Raw genomic sequence first — 23,317 nt, 5'->3', positions numbered from 1 at the left:
AGCAAGATAACTTTGACTTAAGGAAGCAGTTTGGGGTTTAAAATGCTATCCCCTTCACTTGGATTTAAAACTGTTGGATTCAATGGTTAAATTTTGTATTAAAATAGTAAAACATTCTTGTAATAGAAATGAGTATTCAGACTATTTGCGGAGAAAATTGAACTTGTCTACCAGGGCTTAATAAGCGAGATGTTATACTGTCGTGGTACAAAGATAATGTTGGCCGGGATGTTCTGTCTTGGATCCCACCTCGGGATCGGCTTGACTTTGGAACTCTCCGACTCGGAGTGCTGTTGGTTGTGTTACACACTGCAGACAGCACGGTCCCTGAACGGTGCTGCTACCTGAGCCTCGCCACAGTACAGACCGAGCTGCATTTCCTGTTTGATAAATGGGCGTATCCGAATATTTCCTTCGCTCTCCACTAATCAAAGCGACTGTAATGTTTAAACTGGACTTAGTAAAATGTGGCTCTACCAGCCCACTCTTTGCTGAGTGAGTGATTCGCACCCTGCTGAAGTCCAGTGTTTTTTTTTTAGTCTGTCGCTATGCACTTTTTAAAAAAAAAAAAAATTGGGTGGTGTATTTGTTTGGCTTCTGCGCAGTGTTACAGTCCGCCAGCTTGGGGAGGTAACGAGACTCGCAGCAAGTTCCTGGCAATTGCTGATGAGCCTTGCTCCTCTGAGATGACCAAATGCCCCAGGATGTCCTGACTGGTGGCTTCCCCTCTCCTGTCCCCCAGGTCTCGGCTGCCGCGAGAGAGAACTTGCCCCTGCGAGAGATCGCTCGGGCGATATCTCACTGCCGAGGGAGTTGGGGGAGGGGGATGGGGGTGGTGGAGGGGCAGTGCCACACGACTCCTGTTCTGCAACGTCATCCCATGCTTGCGGTTGATTTAAATGTTTACTGGTTTGTGCGTTGTTTTCAATGGATATCCACAGGTACACTGTTTTATTTTTTTAAAAAAAAGAAAAGGGGGGCATTTTGCAAATGCTACCTCCTTCTAAAACTAACCCTGAGTTACATCAATTGTCTCTCTTTCTTTTTTTTCTTTTTGTTTCTCCTTTCCAGGGCTTCAATTCACTGGGGGCGACGGGGCTAGTTGCCCTAGAAAATTTGAAACTGTGCCTGGTATGCTTAACCCTCTGACCACTGCGGATGCCTTTTTAACGCGTCCCATCCTATTGCTTAAGTTGCTTTGTCCTAACCTACCTTGTCTTTAAGTTTGTTTCTAGACAATCGTGCCTTTTTTTTTACTTTTTAAAAAAAAACTTTTAAAAAAAAACTAATGAACTCTGTAACTTATGGAAGTGTTTTAGAAGTTGTTTCTCACTGATATTACAGTCTTGATGGCTGTCTTAATGAATTCCAGTTTGAGTGGGTACAGTGAAATCAAAAACATACGGGTTAATCCAGTTGCACTCAATGTCCCCAGATATTTCAAATATGTTAATGCTGTTATCTGTGGATATATCCTCACTGTTTAGTTCTGTAGTGCTGTGCATCTTTCATGAACACTAGAAGTTACAGTATAATGGTTATTTTCTACTTCTGTTTGTACTGAATCATTGGATGCTTGTTCTGAGGCTGTGATACAATCAAAAGGCGTTCAAAGGACCTGCCCAAGCCACGAGTGGAGCTCAAGCGTTTTCCGCAGTCCTTCAGAGCCCGTTGATGGTGTCACAGCTGTCCTATATGCTTGCTCGCTCTCCTTCTCCCTGCCTCTATCTATGATATATACAAGACAGGTACAGACTAACAGTTGACTGTGCTACTGCTTGGTAACTTTTGTTTGCACTGGGACTAAATTTGCCTCTGTGTACTGGGCTGTGCAGAGACTGTGTTTCCAGGTTTGATGCCCAGTCTGCACTGAGCTGACTAATCTTAGTCGGGGTGCTACAGCTGGCTTCACTGTCCCTGAGCCTGGGAAGAGGGGGAAAAAAAATTGGACCCGGGTTCCTGCTCCCGATGGCTATCCAGGGATCTCTGCTGGGGAAGTGCTTGTGTGTACGTGGATCTCTGGTGAGGACTGCCTCAGACTCCACTGTGCAGCCCTACACACTCAAATAGCCTGCCTGCGTAGACTCGCACATAAAGAATGATACTTTTGGACAAGGTCCTGGCATTGTCCCAGTGACTAAAGCCTGATTGGAAGGGGGGATATTCCAGGAGAGCAGGAAAGTAGCAAAGAAGGGTAGTCTGCTGTATTAATGATGTGAAAGAAGGCAAATGTGAAATACCTTCTGTTTCCCCTACATCTCAACTGACATGTTAAATAACTTTCAAAAGCGAATGGGATAAATACTTGAAGGGGAAAAATTTGCAGGGTGACAGGGAAAGGGCAGGGGAGTAAGACTAATTGGATAGCTCCTTCAAAGAGACACAGTGGGCTGAGTGGCTGCCTGTGCTGTATCGTTCTATGCCATTCACTAACTCCGCATAAATGGGTGAACTAGGCCTTCTGAACGGTCTGTTGGGAAATCCACTCAACGGCCTGGGATCACTTGCTGTTAAATAGATTCGTCCCCTTTTCTTGTGGGCAAACAGCCGGTCAGCGCTCGTGTCCTCCTCCCCCTCTGCCCTAAAACACCAGCTTGGATCAGGGAATCCATATCTCGTAGCACTGTGCACCCCCACCACCATCAAAGGTTGCAATGAAATTCACTGTCTTGTACATATTATGGGATATGACACTTGAATGCAATTTCCGTGCTGGTGTAGAGACTGCAACTAGGCTTGTATTTGCGTTTTTCTCTCCTCCCTTTTTTTGCCTCTCCTCCTCCCTTTTTTTGCCTCTCCTCCTCCCTTTTTTTGCCTCTCCTCCTCCCTTTTTTTGCCTCTCCTCCTCCTCCCTTTTTTTGCCTCTCCTCCCTTTTTTTGCCTCTCCTCCTCCTCCCTTTTTTTGCGCCTCCTCCTCCCTTTTTTTGCCTCTCCTCCCTTTTTTTGCCTCTCCTCCTCCCTTTTTTTGCCTCTCCTCCTCCCTTTTTTTGCCTCTCCTCCTCCCTTTTTTTGCCTCTCCTCCTCCCTTTTTTTGCGCCTCCTCCTCCCTTTTTTTGCGCCTCCTCCTCCCTTTTTTTGCGCCTCCTCCTCCCTTTTTTTGCGCCTCCTCCTCCCTTTTTTTGCGCCTCCTCCTCCCTTTTTTTGCGCCTCCTCCTCCCTTTTTTTGCGCCTCCTCCTCCCTTTTTTTGCCTCTCCTCCTCCCTTTTTTTGCCTCTCCTCCTCCCTTTTTTTGCCTCTCCTCCTCCCTTTTTTTGCCTCTCCTCCTCCCTTTTTTTGCCTCTCCTCCTCCCTTTTTTTGCCTCTCCTCCTCCCTTTTTTTGCCTCTCCTCCTCCCTTTTTTTGCCTCTCCTCCTCCCTTTTTTTGCCTCTCCTCCTCCCTTTTTTTGCCTCTCCTCCTCCCTTTTTTTGCCTCTCCTCCTCCCTTTTTTTGCCTCTCCTCCTCCCTTTTTTTGCCTCTCCTCCTCCCTTTTTTTGCCTCTCCTCCTCCCTTTTTTTGCCTCTCCTCCTCCCTTTTTTTGCCTCTCCTCCTCCCTTTTTTTGCCTCTCCTCCTCCCTTTTTTTGCCTCTCCTCCTCCCTTTTTTTGCCTCTCCTCCTCCCTTTTTTTGCCTCTCCTCCTCCCTTTTTTTGCCTCTCCTCCTCCCTTTTTTTGCCTCTCCTCCTCCCTTTTTTTGCCTCTCCTCCTCCCTTTTTTTGCCTCTCCTCCTCCCTTTTTTTGCCTCTCCTCCCTTTTTTTGCCTCTCCTCCCTTTTTTTGCCTCTCCTCCCTTTTTTTGCCTCTCCTCCTCCCTTTTTTTGCCTCTCCTCCTCCCTTTTTTTGCCTCTCCTCCTCCCTTTTTTTGCCTCTCCTCCTCCCTTTTTTTGCCTCTCCTCCTCCCTTTTTTTGCCTCTCCTCCTCCCTTTTTTTGCCTCTCCTCCTCCCTTTTTTTGCCTCTCCTCCTCCCTTTTTTTGCCTCTCCTCCTCCCTTTTTTTGCCTCTCCTCCTCCCTTTTTTTGCCTCTCCTCCTCCCTTTTTTTGCCTCTCCTCCTCCCTTTTTTTGCCTCTCCTCCTCCCTTTTTTTGCCTCTCCTCCTCCCTTTTTTTGCCTCTCCTCCTCCCTTTTTTTGCCTCTCCTCCTCCCTTTTTTTGCCTCTCCTCCTCCCTTTTTTTGCCTCTCCTCCTCCCTTTTTTTGCCTCTCCTCCTCCCTTTTTTTGCCTCTCCTCCTCCCTTTTTTTGCCTCTCCTCCTCCCTTTTTTTGCCTCTCCTCCCCCCTTTTTTTGCCTCTCCTCCTCCCTTTTTTGCCTCTCCTCCTCCCTTTTTTTGCCTCTCCTCCTCCCTTTTTTTGCCTCTCCTCCTCCCTTTTTTTGCCTCTCCTCCTCCCTTTTTTTGCCTCTCCTCCTCCCTTTTTTTGCCTCTCCTCCTCCCTTTTTTTGCCTCTCCTCCTCCCTTTTTTTGCCTCTCCTAGTTTAAAGTTTGTATGTGATAAGCACTGTAGAAAGGTTACTGCAGTTTGCAGCATTCCCAACTTCAGATTAGTTCTTAATCTACCTCCAATGATTCAATTTTCTTGCAGCCTTTCCTCAATCCAACTTGAACCTTGTGATCTTTAACTAAAGTAACATTTTAATTTAGTTCCTTTTAACCCAATACTGTTTTTTTAAAAAATATGATTTTTTTTTTAGGAACGGTTTCTGTTCGTATAGATTTTCCTTTTGCGTCCCAGCCCCCTCTTGTAAACCATCCCTACCCCATCCATGCCTCCTGAGGCCCTCTGCGCTGCTAGGAACCTGCTCCTTGCCTTTTTTTTTCTTCAGTGGGCACTAGGAGGTTCCTACGTTCAACTATACTGGACAGGAGTTTGGGGGGGGGGGGGTGGGAAAAAGAGGGAGGGGAGAGAGCGATTGAATGGAGAGCCCTCCCCACGGGGAAGGAAGGGGAATTTGAGGCCCATTTGTTTTTTTGCATCTCAGTGTAGCTGGTACCAGAGCAATACTAATGGAGGTCTGGGAAATAGAGTGTTGAGGTTTCACCCAGAGAAACATTATTTTCTAAAAATTACTGTGCTGTATTTAAAATTATGTCTGACCAATTTTTTTTGGTGAATATTGTGCTCATTAAAATGAAGGCTGTAACACTTTTCATGTTGGTGTCCTGTCAGTATTGAGCACTCCCAGGTCAGGGGTATAGTAAGTACACAGACACACAGTAAAACTCCTTCCACTGCCCCAGCCTCAGAAAAGCATCCCCTACTGTAACGGTGTGATAATTTTCCCCAGCTTCCCCTATTTTCCCCACTTCTGTGGCCCCTTGAGTAAGATTGCCAATTCAGCACAGTGAGTTTCGTGCGGTAGGTCCGATCCCACGGGATTGAGACCGCCCCAGGTTCAAATCACTGGACAGATCGAAGAAAGTGGCCGCTAATAATGTGGGATTAACCCGTAATTCGTAGACCTGCTCCCTCCTTGTTCAGAAATAAAACTTTTGGGGGTTTTGCACTCATGGTATGGTTCCTAAGGCAGGGAATCTACTGACATTGAGACTTGGCAATATTAACTAAAACTCTTTCAATTGTAGGTGCTTGGCGGACTGCGACAGAGGAGTGGGGCACAGATGACTGGAGTGAAGATGTAAGTATTTAAACTGGCTGTTGTGACGTGCCTTTAAAAGTTACTTTTCATGGATGTAATGTAGGTTTAAATATAAACAGAATTGTTAAAGTAATGCAACTCTTAGTAAGCACTGGAATTAAGGTCTTAATCTCTGACTGACGAGTGATCCATCGTTGCATTCTTAAGGCACTTTTACCTTTTTAGGGTTCAGGGAGTCTGAGTACCAGCCGCTGCCTCCTACTCCCCGACCGCTGCCTTATTCTGACCTCCGTGTAGACCCGGAGGCAGGTGAGGGGACGTGGTGCTGTGACTCATGCGCAGTGGGCAGGCCAAAGAACATGATGCCAAGCCGCGCTGGCGTGCTTGTTGAGCTGCTTTGCGTCCAGGCGCACTGACATGCCAAACCTGATTCCGCCTGGTTAGCCAAGAGGGTCGCCGATCATGAAATCCGCGTACAAGTGGGTTCTTGCAGCCTGCGGTCGTGTCACTTACACGGGAGTGGATTTGGCAGCCTGTGATTCTCACATCATTTGATGGTGCAGTAGGTAAAAGTGTCTTTAGGTGCAACTGGACCCAAGTCCACAAGACTGCCACGCCTCCCTTTTTCTCCCCCCTCACCCCCCACCCCAATCCTTCCTCCTTATTTTGACTTCCCTCCTCTTCTCCTTTCCTCCCGGTTTTGCACTTTGCGCCTACCCCCTACTTTTCAGCGAGCACTGCCATCTTATCAACCAATTTTTAAAATGCCTGTCAGGGTTGGGGGGTTGGGGGCCGGCCAGTGTCTTGAAATCTGCCCACCAGTCCCAACAAGTAAGACCACCCCACCCCCGAACGAGCAGCACTTAAAACCAGGGTCTGACAGCCTGATTTGAGTGACACTTGTCCAGGTGGAACCTCTCTGTGGTCTCGAAGGTGACACTTGCCATCTTGCAAGCTGTCAGGTTGTTCGTCATGACTTTTTTGTTGAGAGCTCTAATTTATGATTTTTGTTCTTGGAGGGTTTTCTTTTCCCCTACCCGCCCCCACACTTTTTTTTCGGCCCCCTCCCCCTGTCTTGAAGGCAATGACAGACCTCTGATCGTTGCCGTTCATGTGCGAGCCTGGACAGCGAGCGTTCGGTGGACGTGGGGGGTACCATCTCGGGCCAAGCCAAATCCTGTCCGTGCTCAAGCCCACGTACACGCACATTCCAGTGGGATGGGGGGGTGGGTGGGGATTCATGGTCATTTGATACAGATCTGAAATCCAGGCTCAATTTCTTTCCCCAGCCCTCTGCCTACTCAGGGACTCTGGTCAATTGTGGCACCCCACAGCACATAGATGAGCTAACTTTGCTTAGAACAGGGTTGAGGCTTGTACCTCCCTGGTGCGTGTGGCTCTGTGCCACACCAGGCAATACAGCAGGGGCGGAGGTTGGTGGGGGGGGTTAGTTTTATTAGAAGCTCCATTTAGTCCACTAAATGCTTCTCGGATATCTGTTTCGTAGCATTGCTTTTGTTTATACGGTTAAGTTTCACCTGTTACTTTTCCGATTACCCGATAGCAGCTGTTTTAAGTGGAGAGATCATCGGTGGCCTTCTGTTGCCAGCTGATGTCGGAAGGCTGCCTGCTGCTGGCTGAAAATCTAGGAAAGTGGGAGTCCTGTGCCCGGTGTTGCATTTTGTTTGGTTTCCTCATGAGTTGCGGGGTGGCTGCTAAATGTTTTGAGCCACAAACGATTCTATTTGTGCAATCTCCTAATACAAAGAGCCCTCCTGTGTTGATATTTCTAGTTTCCCATGTATTTCAGCCAGCACCAGGTACCACCTTCCTGACTCCCGATGACAAAAGGAATCCTCCCAAAGCAGTTAATGGCTGCTATCAGGTAGGAGTAACTTCTAATCTCTCATCATTTTTTAAAATATATAAACCATATCAAATATATAGCAAACCAAGCACTGGAGTTCATCTCAAGAGGGATAGAATTGAAAAGCAGAGAAGTTATATTAAACTTGTATAGGACTTTGTTTAGACCACACTTGGAGAACTGTGAACAGGTCTGGTCTCCATATTATGTGGAATATGGAATTCTCTACCACAGAAGGCAGTGGAGGCCAAGTCATTAGATGTATTCAAGAAGGAGACAGATATATTTCTTAATGCTAAGGGGAAAAAGCGGGAACGGGGTACTGAGTTAGACGATCAGCCATGATCATTTTGAATGGCGGAGCAGGCCCGAATGGCCTACTTTTGCTCCTATTTTCTATGTTTCTATATAAAAGGATATAAAGGCACTGGAGAAGGTGCAATAAAGATTCATATGGATGATAGCAGAACTGAGAGGATATACTTATCAGGACAAGCTGAACAGACTGGGGCTCTCTGATGGAAGAGTTTGGTAGGGTAGACGTAGAAAAAATATTTTTACTTGTGTGGGAGTCCAAAACTAGATGCCATAAATATGAGAGTCCCTAATAAATCCAATGGGAAATTGAAAAAGTTTCTCCTCAATCAGAGTGGTTAGAATGTGGCACTCCCTATCACGGGGTAGTTGAGACGAATAGTGTAGATGCATTTAAGAGGAAGTTAGATTATCACATGAGGGAGAAAGGAATAGAAGGATATGCTGATAGGGGAAGATGGAGGAGCGGAAGGAGTCTCGTGTGGAGCATAAACGCCAGCATGGACCAGTTGGGCTGAATGGCCTGTTTCTATGCTGTAGACGCGATGTAATGCGGAGTTCAAGGCTAATCGTGGCGAGTTGGATACTGGCTGGGGCCTAACATCACGGTCTAAATTATTAGACCCTGTGCCGCCATTCCTTTGTGTGCACCTGGGGTCGGCCATTTAGGACTGAGATGAGGAAAAATTTCTTCGCTCAGAAGGTGGTGAATCTTTGGAATTCTCTAACCCAGAGGGCTGTGGATGCTCAGTTGTTGAGTATATTCAAGATTGACGTCAATAGGTTTTTGGACACTAAAGGAATCAAACGAGATAGGGATCGGGCGGGAAAGTGGATTTGAGGTGGAAGATCAGCCGTGATCTTGGAGCAGGCTCGAGGAGCTGTATGGCCTACTCCTGCTCCTATTTCTTATGTTCACTATATGTAAACTAAATTGAACTTTAAATTGGCTTTAAAAACATCCCGCTGATGGTCTTGAGGGTAAATACACCTAGTGGCATGATGTTTAGCCAGAGAGAGAGAGCTTGTATTTATATCGCGCCTTTCACGAATTCAGGACGTCCCAAATGCTTTACAGCCAATGAAGTACTTTTTGAAATGTTGTCACTGTTATAATGTTGGGGAACACAGCAGCCAATTTGCACACAGCAAGATCCCACAAATAGCAATGTGACAATGACCAGATAATCTGTTTTAGTGATGTTGGTTGAGGGCTAAATATTGGCCAGGACACCTGCTCCTTCTTCAAAATAGTGCCGTGGTTTCTTCGCACACCTGAGGGGGCAGATGGGGCCTTAGTTTAACGTCTCATCCGAAAGACAGCACCTCCGACAGTGCAGCACTCCCTCGTTGCCCATGGGGTCAGGTCTCTGGAGTGGAGACTTGAACCCACGACCTTCTGACTCAGGGATGAGCATGTTTCCCGCTGAGCCATGGCTGCTGCCCACCCGCCCCCCCGCCACAAAGGTTAGGGAGGAGGCAGAAAAAAAGGTTTGGGATCCTGCTGCTGAGTTCTACCCAGTCTGTGCGGTGAGTACAAAATCAGCCTGTGATGTATCTCTTCCCTCCCATGTTCGAATATCCTGCTGGGCTAACACCTGAAGAATGGCCGGTTGGGTCTTGTGACTGTTGGCTGTAGAACTGCACTCCAGCAAGAATCTAGAAGCTCAGTGAGAGTCGGGGAGGAGGTGGAAAAGAAGCTACTCTCAGAGCATGGTAGGGAGAGACCTGGGGGCGAGTCGCCTGTACAGTGAGTTGGGGGTGGGAGGGAAAGAAGAAAGGAGGCCATGTTGCTAGAAACTAGATATTGCCCTGTACTCTTGGAATCCTTCAATGCTGCTGATTCCTTTTTGTACGACCCACACCCTTAAATAGGATTATTCTCCTGCCAATTTGATGGTGGGATATAAGGGTCACATCTTACTACAGCGTTTGGGGGAGTGCAGCCAGCTGCCAGTAGACGGGGTCCCATTTGGCCATGGGCACGCTGAGGCTCGATGTGCCAGGCGTCCAAAGCATGGCTGCAGCAGAGACCCCCATTTTTCTTTCAGCATCTGCGCGTCTCCCATGGTTTACGGAGTTCCCCACTAAACATGGTGAGATGGACACTGGGGCCTAGCACCATGGTCTAAATTATTAGACCCTGTGCCGCCATTCCTTTGTGTGCACATAATGGTCAAATTGCTTCAGCCCCTCGTGCACTCACCACTCCATTACTCTTAAAGTGCAGTCACTTGTTTTGTAGCCAATTTGCGCACAGCAGGATCCCACAAACCACGAGGTGAATGGTCAGTTGATTCAGCTGCATTGATTGAGGACACCATCCTGCTCCGCTTCAGATAGTGCCATGGGATCTTTTACATCCACCCGAGCAGGCAGACGGTTCCCCTGACAGTGCAGTGCAGCACTGCACTGAAGAATCAGCCTAGATTTTGTGCTCAAGTCCCTGGAGTGGGATTTGAACCCATGACCTTCTGACCTTGAGACGAGAGTGCTACGCGCTGAGCCACAGTTGAGATGCATGTGGGAACGTTGGGCGAGGAGAGAGCTCTGATCCCACCCACTGACCCCTGCCCAAACCACGGTGGGATAGTCTGCCAGCAGTTGCTATGTAGGCTGACCCACTTTCAACAAGATTGCTGGTATCCATGGAACTGCACTCCAGTCAGAGCCATTGCTTTGAGGAGGGGAGAAAAGTTGGGTTGAAATTTATTAGAGACAAAGGGCTAGCTGGAAATGATTACAGTATAGTAACGTGAGGGGGAGGGTTGGTGTCCACATGAAGCCCTGAGGCCAAAGCTCAAGTGGTTTAGAGTCCGTTGAACACCGTCCCAAATATGTTGTACCTAGCCTTTTTTTGTCCTGTTTGGGCTCTAGCATTGGGCGTTTGTCACGTTGTGGCTAAAGCAGGTGATTTCAATCCAATGATCTATGGCTCGTGACAGGAATTGCTGTCCAATGAGAACAATTTTACCTTACATATTTTTTTAAAAAGATTGAATCCTGGTGGAAACTCGTTGTCACTGAGCTAGTGAACATAGCAGCAGGGACGGAGCAGGGAGATCAACAACAACTTGCATTTATATGGTGCCTTCAACATAGTAAAACCTCCCAAGGCGCTTCACGGGCGTTATCAAACAAAATTTGACACCGAGCCACGTAGAGTTATTAGGACAAGTGACCAAAAGGTTGATCAAAGATCAGGCAAGAATGGGGTGGGGAGCGAGAGAGCGAGACCCTTTGCTGCAACAGACCAGCTGTTGCCTTCACTGAGAGCAGGGGTGCAGTCGTGGGGGGGGGGGGGGGGGGGGGGGAAGGAAAGAGTTTTAGTGAGAAATAACACTTCTGAGCTATAATACTGTACTGTAATGTAACGCATCTTGTTGGAACAGGAGGGAAAGCCGATGCACCAAGTAGAATCACAGAACGGTTACAGCACAGAGGAAGGAGGCCATTCGGCCCATCGAGCCCATGCCGGCTCGTAAGAACAATCCAGTTAGTCCCAGTCCCCCGCTCTTTCCTCGTAGCCCTGCAAATTTTTTCCCTTCGAGTATTTATCCAATTCATTTTTGAAAGTCACCACCTCCCTTTTAAATACCATTAAAATTTCAGGGGGTGATCCACCTACAGTGATTTTCAACTTCAGTAGTTAAATGAAAAAACAAAAAAATTTCAGTTGCGGTCAAAACAGAAAATTCCATGCAGTGCCCACCAGTCGCAGAAGGCATCCAGCAACTGGGTACGTGGGTCTCCAGGGTAGATACCTCCTGTGAATGGGAACCTGTTGGGGTGACTTGTACCTGTGCTGCTGTTCAGCAGCAGATAGGGGCAGAACAGCAACGCTCTACACCAGCATGGCGGAGGTGAGGTAAACAGGACGCAGTCGGTGGTGCTGTGGGTCAGTGCTGGAATCCGGCCACCGCCCCGCACTGGAGGCCATGTCCAAACATTTTACCTGGGCGTGTTTGATTACATTGGGTGCCCAAAATAGAAAGTGGTTCATTCTGCTAATAATCTGAAAAGCTGTGTTTCACCGGATATAGGGAGTTAGACTGTGGTGTTCTTGACTCTATGGGCTGTGCATAATTCTGATTTACAGCAGTAATGATGAACGGGTTGTCCAACCTGAGTGTGCATGCGTTCTTCAAATAAATACGATATTAAAGATCTCAGCCAATTTTTAAAAATGGGCGTCTATTAATGTTGGGTGAATGTTGCCCTCAAATTCGCCCGTCAGTTTTCAGTGGCGTAACTAATTATTTATTGATTCTCTTAACGTGTGTGTGTGTGTGTGTGTGTGTGTGTGTGTGTGTGTTTGTCTTTTCCCACATTTCCATGGGTGCTGTGTAATATTGCAAACTGTTAACATTGTAGTCAAGTGCCAACAAGATGATCCAGCTTCTCCCCCTGTCTCCAGGAGCAGGTCGCCGTAACCTGATGGCGTATTTATAGAGCCACGTTTTGAGGGGCCTGTGATGGCATCAGGTTATGGAATACAGAGAACTTGCCAGCTGGCCATTTTAACTGCTTAAAAATGATTTTTAAAATTTTTTTACCCCCTCTCTCTCGTGTGACTAAAGACCAAAATTGACTTTCCTCCTTCAGCTGTCAGAGACGAAGATTTTTACCTCCTCCAATGTTGGACCTCTACCTTTGGGAAACGAGACTGTGACAATCACAGCAGGTCAGAGGTACGTGGTGTGCGCTCGTAATAATTCTGGTAAACGTTCTACGTTACAACCACCAAAAATTACTTTTAGCCTGGCAGCAGGTGTGAGAATCTCAGCTAAGTTTTTAAAACCCAGTTGTCAGGATAACTGAATCTAAAACTATACTTTTAAATCGTTGCCAGGTAAAGCTGTTTCAGGTTATAAATGTGGCTTTTGTGAGCATTCTATTGCCGTTTGATCCAGGTTTTGGGAGGGAGTTCATCTCGCTTGCCAAGTCATCAGGTTAATTTGCTGTGGCTTTGAAGAGGTGTGGAAGAGCAAGAGAAGTCGGACTGTTCACACTGGAGGAAAGAAAACTTTAAAAGAGATAACTAAACTGACCCTCTTAACCACCAACAAATATGTGAGATAGATTTAGTTTCTGTCGCCACTGTGCAACCCCCCCCACCTAATTCAACAGCTAAAACATCTCTCGTACAACGCCATGATACACATGTAGGGGAACGGAAGAATGTGCATTTATATAGCACCTTTCATGTTCTTTGGCTGTTTCAAAGCATTTCACAGCCAATTAATTACTTTTGAAGTGTGGTCGTTATATAGGGAAACGGAGCAGTCAATTTTCAGTGAAGTCCCACCAACAGCAAATGGATGGAAAACCAGTTTATCTGTTTTCGATGGTGTTGCTTGAAGGATAAATGTTGGCCTGGACACTGAGCGAACTCTCTTGGGCCTCCTTCAATAATGGCACGGGATCTTGCGACGCCTGAACAGGCAGATGGGGCTTCTGTTTAAAGTCTTATATTTTTTTAAAAAAAGAATTCCCATAATTAAATCAATCTCCTTCCAATTTCACTTCGGAAGCACTATAATGGAAGATTGGTTAAGTGAGGCATCGATGTTTAAGCTAGCTGCCTGCCAATGTCTGAGCTTCATAATATTGTCCAAAGTGTACTGGAGTAACGACTGACCTGTTTGCTCTCTGGTGGGTGATGTTGGTACTGCCACATTTATTGCCCATCCCTCGTTGCTCTGTTACACGCAGTTGATTCTAGGTTGAGTACAGTTGTTGTATTGACCGACTACAGTTAACTTAAAACATCAAGCTTTACATTGCTTGACAACTGAAAACCTTTACCCATCCTGTTGGACTGGTTTGATGCATTTAAGGGGAAGCTAGATAAGTACGAGGAAGAAAGGAATAGAAGGATATGTCGATCGGGTTAGATGACGTTGGGTGGGAGGAGGCTCTTGTGGAGCACGAATGGCCTCTTTCGGTGCTGTAAATTCTGTGTACTGTAGGCACTGTAACTTTTGAATCGGAGAGGCTGTACTGTTGAACGTTAGGAATTATAATCTGCCTTGCTTCAGGGCCCGTTACACGTTTGTTTAGGAGCTCACTTGTTAGGGTGAGATCGGTGCACTTGCTGTGATGCAGATTTGTGCTGCAGGGAATTCCCGGTGTTAATGGGTGGGTGACTGCACTCTAGGAATTTCTCACCTGTCACAGCAGTGGTTGTTTGGGCATGAGGACACGGTGTGTTGAATCTAATTCAACACTCGGGTGGCTAGAACACGAAGAGCAGAGGATGTGAGCTGGGACTTGGGGCTGAAGGAAGTAGCAGCGAGGAGAGGGGCGAGGCCCTAAGAGGCATTAGTAAACTGGGGTGAGACTTTTCAGGAGTGGAAGACAAATTGGCAAAACTGAATTTGTGATACTTGCTAACCAAATATAGGTCATTAATGTCAGTTCACTGCTCCTCTTGTGATTGTGTATGTTCCAGGATGTGCTGAGTTTTACTAAACTTTGGCAAACATGACTTGAGTAAACTTCCACTTGAGCAGCACACGTTTAGAAACCACATAAACTGTGTTTCTCGCCCCCTCCCTGTCTGGTGACCTGACAGTGGTGGGCAGGTTATGTTGGCATCCAACGCCAAGGCTTCAGCCAGTGTTCTGTCTTAACTGGCTGGTTGTGGGGGAGTGCCTCCCCTCCACATGGCTCTGGCGGCTGACGTAACCAAGGTCGGTGACTCTGCATGGGGGATTGAACCTGTATCCCTTCCACCATAGCTCTGTTGCCAAGGGTACTGTGCAGCTGAACCGTGCATGCCAGAGAGGTCCCAGGCTCCGTTCTACCCTCTGTGTTGATCTCACTATCGACACTAGAATCGACCTCCGCCCCAGGCTAAGGAAGGGAGAAAACAGCCAGGGTTCTATTTCCTGATGGATAGGCAGTGGCCTTTGTTGGAAAGTGGATATTGGATGAGAACCAGATTGAAAAATTCCCTGGCTTTCTGTTACCTTACAGTTCATCTAACTTTTTTTCTGTTGTGTTGTCCAAGAATTTTTTTCCCAACTGGCCAATGCCGGTGTTTATGCTCCACACAAGCCTCCTCCCACCCCTCCTCATCTAACCCAATCAGCATATCCTTCTATTCCTTTCTCCCTCATACGTTTATCTAGCTTCTCCTTAAATGCATCTATGCTAATCGCCTCAACCAGTCCATGTGGTAGCGAGTTCCACATTCTAACCACTCTCTGGGGTAAAGAGGTTTCTCCTGAATTCCCTGTTGCATTCATTTATGACCCCTGGTTTTGGATTCCCCCACAAGTGGAAACATCTTCTCCACATCTATTAAACCCCTTTATCATATTAAAAACCTCTATCAGGTCACCCCTTCGCCTTCTCTTTTCTAGAGAAAAGAGCCCAAGCCTGTTCATTCTTTCCTGATAGGTATAGCCTCTCAGTTCTAGTATCATTCTTGTAAATCTTTTTTGCACCTTCTCCACTGCCTCTCTATCCTTTTTTTTAATATGGAGACCAGAACTGCGCAGTACTCTTTGTGTGGTATTCTCTGATCGCCCTCTGACCGATCTTGCTCGCCACCTGTTCATCGAGATTTTTGGATTGAACCTCCAGCCCTGGCATCTTTCTGTAGGATGGTTTGGGGTGAACTACAGGAGTCATACAGGTGTTTGGGGGTTTTTGAACTAAAGTGCAGAAGAGCCTCGAGTTTGTCCAGAGGCCTGGTGCATCAGTGCAATTCACTTATTTTCTTTCCTCCTATTTTGGTAACAATTAAAAGTAGCAATTGATTTTAATGGACTAAACGCCACCCTGGACCTTTTCTAATAAAAGGAAGAAACACTTGCATTTATATAGTGCCTTATTACACCTCTAATATTTTTATGCAGTGAGTTGTAATGATCTGGAATGCACTACCTAAAAGGACGGTGGAAGCAGATTCAATGGTAACTTTCAAAGGGAATTGGATAAATACTTGAACGGGAAAAATTTGCAGGGCTATGGGGAAAGAGCGGGGGGAGTGAGACTAATTGGATAGCTCTTTCAAAGAGCTGGAATAAGCACAATGGGCCGAATGGACTCCTTTAGTGCTGTATGATTCTATTAAAAATCTTCCGTCTGTTCCCATTTCCTGTCACTGTTTTTCCATTATAAGTTCCTATGTTCACATTTATATTGGAAGCTGCCTATGTAAACTTGTCACACTGTGATTATACCCTCCTGCCAAAGTTATGTGAATCAACCTCTTAAAGCAGTACAGGAAGACTTCCTCTGGTCAGTATCCTGGTAAAACTTTTAATTTTAATTTTTTTTTTGAAAATTTCTGTCCAGAGGAAATTATCCCACTTTTTTTTATAGCTCCACGTGGCGACAAGCAGGGGAAAAAAAATCACCTATTTACAAAATGTTCTGGCACTGTTGGATAAAACGTAATGTCCATTTACTTTACTTGTGATTTACTGATTTGGTCATATGATCTGACCAAACTAAGAACATTTCAGTGTAACGATTATAAATGGTTCCATGTTGTTATGGTATGAAGGTTGACATTCAATCTTTTTATGGATGTTTTGGAAAAACTCACGCATTCTAAGCTTTGTGGTAAAGCAGAGCACTTGCAAAGTACTGAGAAGTGCTCTTGTTTGTTAAAAGTTATTCAAGCCTTTTATTTTTGCATAGTTTGCTTTAGGCTTTATTATGTATTAGCCTTGGTTTTCTTCTGTTGGATTTGTGTACATATTTTACTTGAGGGTTGATTTTTAAACATTGTGTAACAGCTCTGTCAAAGTCTTTTTTTGACTTTTGAGAGATTTTAAAACAATTTTTTTTAAAAAAATGGAATGGTTTCTCTTTTTAAAAATATGGAAAAGAAAACCATATAATATGAAAAGAGAATTAGTTACATGCAAAAACAAAAAAGGACCATTGCAAATCCCCACTTTAAAAAAAAAACAGGCACAGGCTCAATGGGCCAAGTGGCCTCCTTCTGTGCTGTAACGATTGGCAGCGTCAGACTGCACCTAGGCCATATATAACGGCTCTTAATTATGGTGAGTTCTCGTGTACATTTCCGACCTTCTGATAAGCGGAAGCAAAAGAGTTCAACTTACGTTTTCTTTCCATTTTTAATGTAGAATTGACCTGGCAGTGTTGTTGGGTAAGCAGCCCTCATCATCAGAGAGTGAGCCGGCTCCCTTGGACACCTCCGCTTCACCCACGCTCTCTCAGCCTTTGGTGTTCAACAATTCGAAACAGCATCCAGTGTCTCAGCCATCTCCTCCGAACACTTTCCCTCAGCACAATATGGTAAGGAGGGCTGGGATGAATTGGAGGGGGGGGGGGGGGGGGGGAGGGGGGGGGGGAGGGGGGGGGGGAGGGTCTGGATTTGTCATTGGAGCAGTGAGGGAATCTTATACTGCAATGAGCCTGAATGAAGGTGGGAAGGGGAAAGGGATAGGGTTCCGGGCAGCAAAGACAGTAGAGGAGATGAATGCACTCTCCAGTGTGGTACTGAGCCAGGACAATCTTGGGTTTGATTCCCAAGTTGAGTTAGGACAGCTGTAGTGGTCCTCCAGTGTCCCAAGGTTAAGGAGAAGAAAACGCACCAGTGCTCCCATTCCCGATAACTATTCAACGATCCCTGCTGGAAATGCATACTTGAGGGCATCTGGTAGGAGAGGAATGGATTCCATCTGCCTCCAGGCGAATAGTTTTCCAAAGCTCACTGTTGGTGCTCGCACGCAAGAAATGGCCACTTCACGAGGCCCCAGATGCCGCCTTCCTGTCAACAGAAGCAAATTAGCAAAAAATACCCACCGTGGGTCAGTTCCCTGATCTGCGCTGAGGTAGCCAATTTCCGTTTGGGTGCTCCAATTGGTGTCAGTGCCCTCTGCTACAGATCAGATGGCACGCTATTGCTGAGCACTTGCTGGAAGTGTGTGGGTGTGCACTCTGTTGAGGTCAGGATCGGGCTTGGCAGCGATGCCCTTCCCAGTCAGATAGCTGGGTCACACTTGAAGAACGAGCGTGTTGAAATATTTCCAGCAAGAGTGGGAGAAAATTGGGGGAAAAAAAACAGACCAAACATTCGCAATTGCACTTAGAAATATACGCAGGTCTGTTGGGACCGAGGTGACGACGCCTGACAATGAGAGATTAGAACTGAGTCAGTCCTATTTGGCAGAATCAGCGATCTGATGACTGAGCCAATCCCTAGTGTCTGGAAACAATGGGGACTGGGAGACTGGGACTCATCCCATTCCTGTAAGCCAATTTGGAAATTGGTAGGCTGGTCCCAGATGGGCAGGTGTGGGTGGGAAGTCAGCCAGTGCTCTGTGCTGCTGAACTGTGCACTCCACATCAGGCACACTAAAGTTCTACCTGTGTGCATCTCTAAGTAGCTTGGTTGGGCACCTCCAGTGTGTTTCTGAAGGCTGATGTTCTAGGCGACTTTTCTTCCTTTCTTGCCTCCAGGTTAGCATGCTGAGTAAGAACTTTGGGGACGTTGGCGAGCCAAAGGGTGGCAGCACCGCGGGGTCTCAGCTGCTGGAGCAGCTGAAGACTGCCCAGGCCCTGGCACAGTTGGCAGCCCAGCATACACAACCCACCAGTAACGCAGCTTCTTCCTGGGACATGGGACCCACATCACAGCCTTCGGCGCTCAGCCATTTTGGTAAGAGGTGGATCAACTGAGGAGTGCTTTTGCTTTGTGTGCGCAAGGAATTGTAACTCAAGTAGAATAGCAACTCAGTGTGTCCTTTAAAAGTGCATGATATATCATAGAATTATGGAAATTTACAACACAGAGGGAGGCCATTAGGCCCATCGTGTCCAGCTGTTGGTCCGTAGCCATGTAGGTTATGGCATATCCAAGTACTTTTTGAATGAGTTGAGGGTTTCTGCCTCTACCACCCTCACAGGCAGTGAGTTCCAGACCCCCACCCACCACCCTCTGGGTGCAAAAATTTCTCCTCAACTTCCCTCTAATCCTTCTACCAATTACTTTAAATCAATGTCCCCTGGTTATTGACCTCTCTGCTAAGGGAAATAGGCCCCTCATAATTTTACACACCTCAATTAAATCTCCCCTCAGCCTACTCTGCTCCAAAGAGAACAACCCCAGCCTATCCAATCTTTCCTCATAGCTAAAATTCTCCAGTCCTGGCAACATCCTCGTAAACCTCCTCTGTAGCCCCTCTAGTGCAATATGTGTGTCAGAATGGCTCATTTGGTAGCGCACTCGCCTCCTGAGTCAGCAGATTGTGGGTTCAAGCCCCCGTCCAGAATAGGAGTACAGTGCAGCACTCCACCCCATGGGAGTGTCAACCTGGATTCTCAGCGGCGTTGCCACTTGGGACATTGACATCGCCACAAGGCCTTAGTTTGATGATTCCATGTGAATTCTACCATTGGATCCACCCAACATCCTCCGAAACAACAGTCAGGAAAGTCTGGGTGGGGTCATGTGCTGGGGTCAATTTGGGGTAGCAACTGGCCTCTGATTTGGGAGAGCCAAGGGAAAAATCAGCTCCTGATTGCTACCCAAGGACTCCTGCTGGAAAGAAAGACAAGAATGAATGAATTAATTGGCCATCCACGAAACTGTCTGGTTGAGTTAGTTATTCAGGCAAATGGGTGTCCGTGTTTCTTGCAGTCAGCTGCACTCCTGCAGTGTAATCTAGGGAGGCATACGTGGGTTTTTCAGAAATAATGAGTGCAGATCTCCTCTTCATGAAGTAGTAACAAATGCTGATCGGTGTCTCTTTTAATCAAGAGTTGAAAAACCAAACAGAATCTTCAGTCCACAGTCCCTTCGGTCAGCGGCAGTCTTACTCCAACTCCAACATGATGGAAGTCTTCATCCCCACCAAACAGCCGACAGCAACTCCAAACTCACCTCTGCCGAATAAATCGAGCACGGCTCAGGTGTCTCCCGGGTCCTCTGAGAACCAGCCCTCCAGTCCCCAGCCTGCACAGCAGAAACTGAAACCACAGAAGAAAAAGGCTTCTATTTCTTCTAAGGTAAGCATAAACTTACTGGAAGATAACTCAAAAGAACATAAAGAGGAGCAGGAGTCGGCCATCCAGCCCCTCGAGCCTGCTCCGCCATTCAGTCGAGACCATTGGCTGATCTTCGACCTCAACTCCACTTTCCAGCCCGATTCCCATATCCCTTAATTTCCCCCAGAGTCCAAAAATCTATCTCAGTCTTGAATATACTCAACAACTCAGCATCCACAGCCCTCTGGGGTAGAGAATTCCAATCGCAACCCTCTGCATGAAGAAATTCCGCCTCATCTCGGTCTTAAACGGCCGATCCCTTATCCTGCAACTATGCCCCCTAGTTCTAGACACTCCAGCCAGGGGAAACAGCCTCTCAGCATCTACCCTGTCAAGGCCTCTCAGCTTCTTATGTTTCAATGAGATCACCTCTTTCTTCTAAACTCCAGAGAGTATCGGCCCATTCTACTCGACCTCTCCTCATAGGACAACCCTCTCATCCCAGGAATTAATCTAGTGAGCCTTCATTGCACAGCCTCTAAGGCAAGTATGTGCTTCCTTAGATAAAGAGACCAGTACTTCCAGGTGAGGTCTCACCAAAGCCCTGTACAATTGTAGTAAGGAGCTCTTACGAGTGATATCTGCCGCATACTTAGCAATAGGGAAGCCTTGAGGTGTCAGCTTGTCTCGGTTGGTAGCACCCTTGCCTCTTGAGTCAGAAAATCATGGGGTCACAGCTCAGCCCAGAATTTGAGTGCTTAATTCAGTAAAATACGGCTAGATGCCTGCATTGTCAGAGGCACTCTTTCAGATGAGATGTTAAACTACCTGTTCAGGTGGGCCTGAAAGGCCCCATGGCACTATTTGAAGAAGAGCAGGGGACTTCTCCCTGCGTTTTTTCTTGGACCAACATTACCCCTGGACCAATGCCACCAAAAACAGATTAACTGGTCATTTACCTCACTGCTGTTTGCGGGACCTTGTATGCAAATTTGCTGCTGCGCTTACTGTATGTAAATAAACCACACTTCGAAAGTAATTGATTGGCTGTGACGGGCTTTGGGACATCATGATGTGAACAATATTATATGTGCAAGTTCTTTCTTTACAGGGCTCCTCTGTGGTGCCCATTTTGTGTTGTCCATGGGAGGTGGACATCTGTCAGACTGATCACAGCTGGTCATCCCAGCTTCACCATTGGAGCCAGTCTTTACGTCGTGATGCCCCTGAGACCCAGTAACTTGCTGACTTTACCGCAGGCATGCATTGAACTAATGATTTCTCCACAATTAACTGTACATTTTTCCCGATGGTCATGCTATACCTCTTGAGTGCTGTGTTTATTTCGGGCAGAAACAGCTGTGCTTACTAGTTTAAATAAAGCTGTGGGTCGCAGTAGAGGTGCACAGAAGGAACATTATTGTGTCGATTACTGTAATCACTTATAGCGGGCAAATTGCATTCACAGGAATGTGTCTGCTATAAAATGGTGGAGACCGTATCTTACGTTTGTTTCTGTTGAACTGCATTTGCTATTTACTGGCCCAGTTTCCCAAAAGGACTAAATCCTCTTGGTTCCATTGTTCATTATTTGCTCCACTTCCAATTGCCAAAACATTTGTAGCTGTGGAGATTTTGCTTTTGCTCGTCTCATCCAAGTCATTTACATAACAAAAGGGAGGGGAGGCTCATCCCAAGATTGAATCTGGGGTTAGACTGCTCATAACCCCCTTCTACCGTGAAAAATTCTTCATTTCTTCACCCTTTCTAAGCTAATTGTATTTCAGCAATCTTTCTCTCTGGGTTAATGGTGGAACTTTATCAAGTGCTTTGTGAAAAGCTATAGTATGTCACATCTGCGTTCTTTGTCATTGATAAACTTCATTAATCTGTGCTTTCTCTGCTGTTTTCCCCCTCTTTATAATTCCTTCAAAGATTCTTCCTACAGCGTTAAGTTTCCCATGTATATCTCTCAACCCTCGTTTTCAGGATAATGGAGTTACTTGATCTTTGGGTTTTCGTCTGCGCCTAGTGAACTTTTTAAAGTACAAATTTACGCCATGTTACAGGATCAGCGAATAATAGACTTTTACAGCACAGGAGGGGGCCATTCGGCCCTTTGTGCCTGGGAGAGCTATCCAATTAGACCCATCTGCCTGCCCTATCTTTTTTTAAAAAAATCTTTTCCAAATATTTATTCACTTTCCTTTTGAAAGCTATTATGGATTTTGCTTGCACCACTATTCCTGATAGGATATGGAATGTCCTAACACTCCTTTATGTGGGGAGCGGGGGGGAAATCTAATCCTTCCCTCTAGTCACTGACTCACTTGCCAGTGGAAGTAGTTTTTCCTGATCTTACCTTTTCAAAACCTGTAATAGTTTTGAACACTGCCATCAGATCTTCTCTCAATCATCTTTTTGCTAATATCTCTGCTTCCTTCAAAACTCATGGGTGTTGTCTGAACCAGGTGCTTTGTCCACTTTGAGTCCAAAGGTTGTGGGTTCAAGTTCCCACTCCAGAGACCTGAGCACGTATTACAGGCAGACACTCCCAGCGCAGTACTGAGGGAGCGCTGCACTGTCGGGGGCCGTCTTTCGGATGAGACGTTAAACCGAGGCCCCATCTGCTGCCTCGGGTGGACGTAAAAGTCCCCATGGCACTATTTCGAGGAAGAGCAGGGGATATTTCCCTGGTGTCCTGGCCGACGTTTATCCCTTATCACTTTTTAAAAAAATTATCTGGCATTATCACATTGCTGTTTGTGGGATCTTGCTATGTACCAGCTGGCTGCTGTTTCTTACATTACAACAGTGACTATACTTCGAAAAAGTACTTTATTTGCCCTGAACGGCACTATATAAATGCAAGTCTTTATTCCTTTTAGCCGACCCCTGGAAATGTGTGCAAAATGTAACCATTTTATTTGAACTTTTTTCTTGTCCCCATAGATCCCATCTTCTGCCGTGGAGATGCCTGCTTCGGCAGACATTGCAGGGTTAAACCTGCAGTTTGGGGCCTTGCAGTTTGGTTCTGAGCCTATGCTGTCTGAGTACGAATCAACCCCAACGACCAGTGTGCCAGTGAGCCAGCCCCAGAGCAGCCTCTACACCAGTGCTGTAAGGTAAGCTAGAGTGGATTTCATGCTTTTCTCCTCCTGTGCAGACCAGTCAAATATAGGAGAAAGGAATAGAAGGATAGAGTGGGAAGAGGCTCTTGTGGAGCATAAAGACTGGCAATGGCCTGTTTCTATGTTGTAAATACTATGTAATACATACAGTAGCTGCTCAATATGATGAACATCTGTTTTTTTTCTTTAAAAAAAATGAATGTGACCTTTGAGCCTATAACACTGGCAATGTTATTGGATGATCCTCTTTATTGAATAGCTTGAAGTTTGCCCTGAGCACTTTGTAGAATCATAGAAAGGTTTCAGCACGGAAGGAGGCCATTCAGCCCATGGAGTCCGTGCCAGCTCTATGCAAGATCAGTCCAGCTAGTCCCACTCCCCTGCCCTAACCCCATAGCCCTGCATATTTTTTTCCTTTTAAGGGTATTTATCCAATTCCCTTTTGAAAGCCATGATTGAA

The 23,317-nt window shown here is 46.3% G+C and overlaps 1 protein-coding gene across 11 annotated transcripts in view; it reads left to right on the top strand.

Moving 5' to 3' along the window:
• ubap2l (ubiquitin associated protein 2-like) overlaps window positions 1-23,317 on the top strand; it is a 76,423-nt gene that overhangs the window by 26,398 nt on the left and 26,708 nt on the right. For 6 of the 11 annotated variants that reach the window (XM_067975955.1, XM_067975958.1, XM_067975957.1 and 3 more), the window contains exons 9-16: window positions 1,072-1,131; window positions 5,552-5,604; window positions 7,376-7,450; window positions 12,353-12,438; window positions 16,861-17,032; window positions 18,200-18,398; window positions 19,500-19,747; window positions 22,679-22,851. In XM_067975955.1, the coding sequence (XP_067832056.1) occupies window positions 1,072-1,131; window positions 5,552-5,604; window positions 7,376-7,450; window positions 12,353-12,438; window positions 16,861-17,032; window positions 18,200-18,398; window positions 19,500-19,747; window positions 22,679-22,851 (1,066 nt within the window). The remainder of the gene's footprint in view (window positions 1-1,071; window positions 1,132-5,551; window positions 5,605-7,375; window positions 7,451-12,352; window positions 12,439-16,860; window positions 17,033-18,199; window positions 18,399-19,499; window positions 19,748-22,678; window positions 22,852-23,317) is intronic. The other 5 variants (XM_067975962.1, XM_067975961.1, XM_067975964.1 and 2 more) reach the window with 3 other exon arrangements.

The sequence above is a fragment of the Heptranchias perlo genome, chromosome 44 (assembly GCF_035084215.1).
Source record: "Heptranchias perlo isolate sHepPer1 chromosome 44, sHepPer1.hap1, whole genome shotgun sequence".
NCBI classification, from domain to species: Eukaryota; Metazoa; Chordata; class Chondrichthyes; order Hexanchiformes; family Hexanchidae; genus Heptranchias; species Heptranchias perlo.
The sequence above is the reverse complement of the archived record's forward strand: the minus strand, read 5'-3'. Positions and strand labels throughout refer to the sequence as shown.